This window comes from Fukomys damarensis, unplaced genomic scaffold (assembly GCF_012274545.1).
Source record: "Fukomys damarensis isolate Sample0158 unplaced genomic scaffold, DMR_v1.0_HiC HiC_scaffold_21, whole genome shotgun sequence".
In the NCBI taxonomy this organism is placed as follows: Eukaryota; Metazoa; Chordata; class Mammalia; order Rodentia; family Bathyergidae; genus Fukomys; species Fukomys damarensis.
The window spans coordinates 19,272,688-19,279,456 of NW_022900933.1; the positions used below are offsets into that span (position 1 = coordinate 19,272,688).

At 53.9% G+C, this 6,769-nt stretch overlaps 1 protein-coding gene across 1 annotated transcript in view; it reads right to left on the bottom strand.

Annotated features, from left to right (window-relative positions):
• Ism2 (isthmin 2) overlaps positions 1-6,769 on the bottom strand; it is a 23,157-nt gene that overhangs the window by 9,267 nt on the left and 7,121 nt on the right. Inside the window, 1 exon segment of the mRNA XM_033766729.1 lies at positions 5,621-5,731. Coding sequence (XP_033622620.1) covers positions 5,621-5,731 — 111 coding nt within the window.

Here is a 6,769-nt window from a genome sequence, read left to right on the forward strand (position 1 = left end):
TGATAATTCCTACTTGGAAGAAATGTCAGAATTTTATTTCTCAAGTACTTCTATAGCATTTACTAGGTGCCAGGCACTATTCTAAATACATAATCACTTACTTCCTCCCATCAACCCTCATTGGTAGGTGCTAGTGGTCACCCCATTTTATAGATGATTGGCAATTAAGGCACAGAAAGGACAAGAAATTTGGCTGAAGTCGCACAGACATTTAGTGGTAAAGCCAGGATTTAACCTAGGCAGCCTTGGCCCCGGGTCCACACTCTCCACCTTCACGCTGTAAGGCTACAGGTAGAGTACTGAGAGTCCCTCTTACAACTAGGGGCTTAGTCAGTCTACCTTCTCACTTTCACTGACTTTCTTGGAAAGAGATTCAGAATTTTGTCTCCCCGCCCTTGATCTCCTTTTCGACCGTCCCAGGTACTTGTCTCCGAGGCTCTGGCACTACCCCTAGGTCTCCGAGCAGCTATGGGCTGTTTCAGCCCTGCTCCAGGTCTCGCTGAGCTGCATGCTCCGGTCTAGACAGCACGGGTGGAGGGGCAAAGGGGGAGAGATGAGTAATAGAACCTGTAGACCCCTTCAGCGGCCCATGCCCAAGGGCTCTGTCCCGGCAGCTCCAACACCCAATCCCACTGGGACTTCGCTTGGCAGCCCCCCTCTGTCTGCCGCCCCCGGGCTGGAAACAGGCAGGCTCGGGGCAGCAGCCAGGGACAGGTGGGTGTTCAGCCGGGTCTGGCTGCCCTTGCCACAGAAGGCGGTGCGGAGGTGATGTGATGGCTCTCACCTGGGGATACAGAAGTGCCCAGGGACATGGCATCTGTGCTTGTCACGACAGGAGGGGGTGCTACTAGCACCTAGAGGGCAGTGGCTGGGGACACTGACTGCGCTACGCTGCACAGAACAGCCCGACAAGGATTCTCCAGCCCAGGAGCAAATAGTGCTGAGTTAGGTCGATGCGGCAGAGTCAGCTGTCTGAGCCTTTGTGACCTATGGGGCCTGGGCAGGGACACGAACTCTGTAGGCTTCCTCACTTGCAAAGTGGGAACGGTGACAGGGAACAGTGGAGCCTGGGCCCTGCTGTCCAGTAGGCACCCAGAACGTTTGTTTCCAATCCTCCTCACCTGCTCTGCTGACAGCTGCCCAACTGGGGCACAGATGAGCAAAGGTCAGAGAAGTCCTGGCCCAGGCCCCAGCTGTCTGTGCTGTTCTTCCCCTCCAGAGCTGCCCCAGGAGCCTGCTGCTCTGGGCAGCAGTCATCAGGGAACTCCCAGGAACATCCTGTCTCGGTGGGACTCCCTGAGGCCAGGACTCAAGTGCAGGTGTTCCCTCTCAAGTGACCCCAGGAGATGCCAGCAGGCGCTGGCCGGCAGCTAATAAAGAGTGAGCATCAAGCCCACGGCCGTGGTGGGCAGCCGAGGCTCACTTCCACCAAGTGCCTCTGGGAGCCGGTGTGGTGCCATGTTTCGTAGCCCAGGTAGTGAGGCACCAACGCTGCCAGTCACTGGAGGAAGACTGCTGGGTGGGAGAGGACCCGCCCTCCAGTACTTCTGGCTGGCAGCAGGCTACAGCCAGTGAAAGCCCTCAAGCAACTGGACCCTGACTAACGGACACAGCCTGGGGGATCTGGGTAGATCTCGGAGCTACGACCTCAACTGGTCCTCTGATCCCAGGCTCGGCTCTCTACCTACCACCTGACACTTATGGCCAGCTAGAACCAGACGTCTGTGCAGGCAGGAATTTCGGTCTGCTTTGTTAACTGTGTTCCTGGTGCCTAACACAGTGCCTGGCACATTGTAGAAGCACAGTCAATCATTGCTGGGTAAACAGGGAGGGCAAAGGACTCAAGTAAGGTCACAATCACAAACCTGGGATTCAAACGCAGGTCTGCCCGCTCTCATCACCCACACACAGAGCTGCACACCCTCCCAGATGGTGACGCTCTCACATGAGCACCCTCTGCATTCACAAGATACTGCCACGTTCGTCATCTTGTCTGGCAATGAATGTGGTTGTACCGAGTACAGAGTGGAGTCCACATGACCTGGGTTCAAGTCCCAACTCCTACGCTCACGGGCTGTGTGACCTCTGGGGTGGTCCTGCCTGCTTTCCCTCTGGGAACCAGGGAATCAGCAGCAGTGGCTTTGAGGGCTTGCACATGGAAATGGACACTGCCTAGAGGTGGCAGCAGACGGGTCTCACGGTGGAGAGAGAGAGGAGCAGCCCTTGTCCTGTGCGTCTCATCCGGTGTGATGCAGAATCTCTGGGCAGGTGGATCCTCATGCACATGCTCTGGCCTGGTTACGAGCACCTCTCTGACCCCATGAGACCTCCTCCTCCCTCCCTCATGCTACGTCCATGTGCAAATCCACCATTCCCTTCTTTCAGGTTCCCAGTCTGTCTGTCAGACATACACACAAACACATGCGTCCCTGCCCTTCCAGGCTTGGCCAGGCAGCCCTGATTCACTGTTTCCAGGAGCACAGCAGAGTTCCGATCACCGTGTGAGGGGCCTGTTGCTCCCCAGAGTCAGCCCCTCATGGCTCCCGGGTTTCCCTCCTCTGGGCCTCAGGGGTCAGGAACTCCTTCCGGGTAGCAGCATCCAGCTGCCAGGTGCAGGCCAACCTTCCCCTCCCCTCCCCTCCCTGGAGCCCCAGTGGCTAAGGCACAGGCCCGTCCCAAGGAATCGGGCTGCATGATCAGTCGCTCAGTGCTCAGTGGCTCCAGCCTCCCAGGAGGGGACAGATTCCGGTCCTCCCAGCAAGTGCCCCTTCAGCCAGGCCTGGGATGGGGGTGGGGGGTGGATTTCCCTGTCCGCTCCCGCCTGTCTGTACATCCTGCTCCAACCCTGTACCCTGGCACCCAGTGGAGACCTCAAAGCGCCTCACCATAACAAGAGCTGCGGTGGCGGCAGAGCACACTGATCCCAGCGGGGGCCATTTTCACGGTGTGCACTTTGGGATTAGTGCTCTGCTGTTCCCATCTTGAAATACTTACAAGGCTCACAAGCTATGTACTGAGTCCTACCGAGCATCCTATATGAACACTCATTGTATCCTCACTCCACTCCTTTGGCCAAGTACTAGCATCATCCTTATTTCATCAATAAGCCACCAAGGATCAGAAAGGTGAAGTCACTTGCCTGGAGTCACACACACAGCTCAGGGCTGGAGAGCGGGATTTGGGGCACTAGTCTTGCTGGAGAGCCTGTGTTCTTCACCATCTAGCTTTGGGAACTCCAGGCAGGGGCTGCAAGTTCCAGTTTGCTGCCTGCTGCTCTGTGGTGCTGAATGAACAGAGCGCTGCCCTGTTTTCATATCAGTCTTTCCCTTTGATCCTTCTACAACTGTGGGAGGGGCAAAGGAGAGCAACCAACAGCCTGGGAGGCGGAAACCCAGAGAGGTGGGGACTTGCAGGGCCACTGAGCAGCCAGGTTTCTGGGCTTCCAGTGCTGTCTTTTCCTCTTTGTCCAGCTCTCTTGCGTTCCCCAGCCCTGAGAGAGAAGACAGGCTAGAGGGAGAGTGGAGGTCAAGCTGAGCCTGGGGAGGAGGAGGTTCCCCAGCAAGACCACAGCGTACACAGGCTTGGGTTCCAGCTCCCAGATGTGGACTGGGATAGAAAGACCCAACCAAGAGAACCAGCCTTCTGGAAACACAGGCTTCTCAGTGCAGCGCACCCAGCCGGGCGCCCTTCCCACCCCAGCCTCTCCCACAGTCCAGCCTGGGAATGCCCTGCCAACTGCACACACCCTCTTCCATCAGCCTGACACCTTTCAGGCTGTGGAGACTCTCAGGCTTCCTCCTCTTGATTCAGTTCTTCTCTTGGTCCATCCTCTCAAATAGGCAACAAAATCCCTGCCTTGACCCTGCTCACATGGGGACCTTCAGTGAGGCTTGGTTCTTGCAGCTTTGTCCTTTCTCAGTTCTCTTACCTACTCTTAACCTCTGCCATTCTTGGGACTCCAAGTTCCTAGTTCTTCCTCACCTTTTCTCCTACCCCAGTTCTTTCCCTTGCCAGGGTTACCAGGCAGTGTTTGGATCCTGGCTTACTATGCATTAACCTTGGGTTGGTTATTGGGCCTGCTGTCAGCTCCTCATCCCTCAAAGGAGAATAGCAAAGCAAGACGTGCAAAATGCTTGGTATTTTGTTCTGACCTCAACCTGCCTGTCCCCGCCCTGGTAAGGACACTGCCTCCCATGTGCCCAGTGTGGTCCCACCCCACGATCTGCCCTGAGTGGGTGCTCATTTCCATTTCACCGTGGGGATAAACTGAGGCTCAGCAACAGACCTACCCAGAGTCAAAGTGGCTCCATTTGTCTCCAAGGCTAATAATTCTTCACCAGATGAGCAGCCTGGCACATGCCATGCAAAGATGTACCAAAAGGCTGGGCGTGGTGGTGCACATCTGTAATTCCAGCACTTGGGAGGCTGAGGCAGAAGGATTGTGGTGAGTTCGCGGCCAATTTGGGTGACATAGTGAGCTCAAGGACAGCCTAAACTACAGAGCAAGACCCTGTCTAAAAAATTTTTTAATTTAAATGTACCATAAGTGGGCCGGGGGTTTAGCTCAGTGGTTCTGCTGCCTGCCTTGCAAGCACAAGGTCCCAAGTTCGATCCCCCGTACCAAAAAACAAAACAAAACAAAAAAATGTACCATAACATCTCCAGCATAGCTTTTTAAACATAGACCTGGCTAGCATCTGGGCTATAGGATGAGTGGGGCTGGCTCTTCAGGTTCCCATAAAGGTTTTTGGGCTGGTCACTTCTTTCCAACACACATATGAGCCCTTGGTACAACAGTCTGCATTTTCTCTTGAGGATGCCTGAGTGAACACCTTTGCTGTGAAATCCCACACACTTGTAGAACACTAGTCAGAGCTGGAAGGGCTCCTTCGTTTAAAAGCGAGGAAAGCAGGCTGAGGCAGGAGGATTGCTTGCATTCGAGGCCAGTGTAGGTTGCATAATGAGTTCCAGGCCAATCTGAATTACATAGTGAGACTCTGTCTCAAAATAAATAATGAAAGTGAGGAAACAAACAAATTGAGGAAAGCACCCAAGATGAATCAGTCACATGTGCATTAATGACCTGCTGGGACTAGAACCTGAGGTCCTGGGCTCTCTAGGTTTTTTGTTGTTTGTCTGTTTTTTTTTGTTTGTTTGTTTGTTTTGGTGTGTGTGTGTGTGTGTGTGTGTGTGTGTGTGTGTGTGTGTGTGATAGGGTCTCGCTATGTAGTTCAGCCTGGCTTTTAATTTGTTATGTATATTTGCTAGGCTGACCTCAAACTCACAGCAGTCCTCCTGCCTCAATTTGACCTCCTAAGTGCTGGGTTTACAGGCGTGCTCAACCACACCTGGCTCCCTGCCTGTTTTTCCTTCGTGACATTACTTTGCTTTTAGGTGTTTCTGAGGACTCTGCAGGCCCTGTCTGGGGCTGAGGATGTGACTTTGGATGGCTCTGAAAGAGCTCATCCTCTAGGTTGATTTCCTTGAAGGAAGGTTTGGTAAACATACAAAAAATAATTACAATACAAATCGAGAAGAGGAAAATGTAAAGTATTTATTAAACCAAGGGAGCAGAAACAATGCCAATTTAACTAGCTGTGCCACCACTGACTACTGTTACCTCCTCCTGGGAGGTGGGGCTTGCCAGAGCATAGGCTCCCAGCAATGTGCAGGGGAGAAACATTTGGCCACATCTGGCCTGTGGTCAAGGCCAGAGATGCTGTTAAACATCCTGCAAAGCACAGGACAAAGAATTAGAGGACACAGACAGTAGCACCAAGGTTGAGAAACCCTGGCCTATGAGGTGTATTCTCAACAAGGGTAAAATAGGATCTGGGGGCGGGGGATATGTTGTCAAATATGACAATAGTTTGTGACCCTCCAAAAAGGACATAGCACCTAAAGCTTCATAGGGGATAGGGGACACAGAAAACACAAATCAAAAAGTGTCCTTAATGGGGCAAAAACACGGGTCTACTGCCCAACTGACCGGAGGGTTTTGGGAGGCTGGGCACTAGAACATGGCCTGAGCTCTGGCTCCTGGCATTCACCATCTCCTGCATCCTGCAAGCTGTCTAGGTTCTGCACTGTCCCCATCTCAAGTATGGGAAGAACAAGTCTGATCTCCTCCTAGAACAGCTTCAGGCAAAGCAGGACTCAGGACTGAGACCACCTGGCAGACAGGCCCCTGCTTACACATAAGTGTCCGAGGGGATGAAGGTCCACCCCAATCCAAGGGACGTCAGGCTGGACAGTTACCCTCTCAAGGGCAGGAAACAGTGCTGGACAAAACGTGTTTTTCCTCATGGCCAGCACCACCTTCCCAGCTCATTCCTTTGCCTTACAGCTCCAAGGCCAACCCTCAGGCCACCAGGAAAGTGTCTCACTGGATCTAAGCAAGCACACAAGGATGTAGACGTCCCTGGCTGACAGTCCGCACCCAGCAAGGTGGAGAAGCCCACTTACTACCACGACTTGCTTCAGTTCACACACCAAGAGGCTCAAATCCATGGCAAAGTCCAATTAAGAGGATGGGAAGGGGGTCACCTGACCTTTGACCCCCCCTCCCCCGCCCCATCGCCGGCAAATCAGAGATCCGAGTTCCTCTTAGAGCACCAGGGAGCTACGGTCGCTCGGGGAAGAAGTTGCCGGACGCAGGCGGACAGAGAGAAAGCCTGGCCACTGCGGGTGTCTGCCCACCTCGCTCGTGGCTGAAAAGGACTTTACGTTTGCCCAGGCTGGCCCGGGGGCACCGCGCACCTGGCTGTCG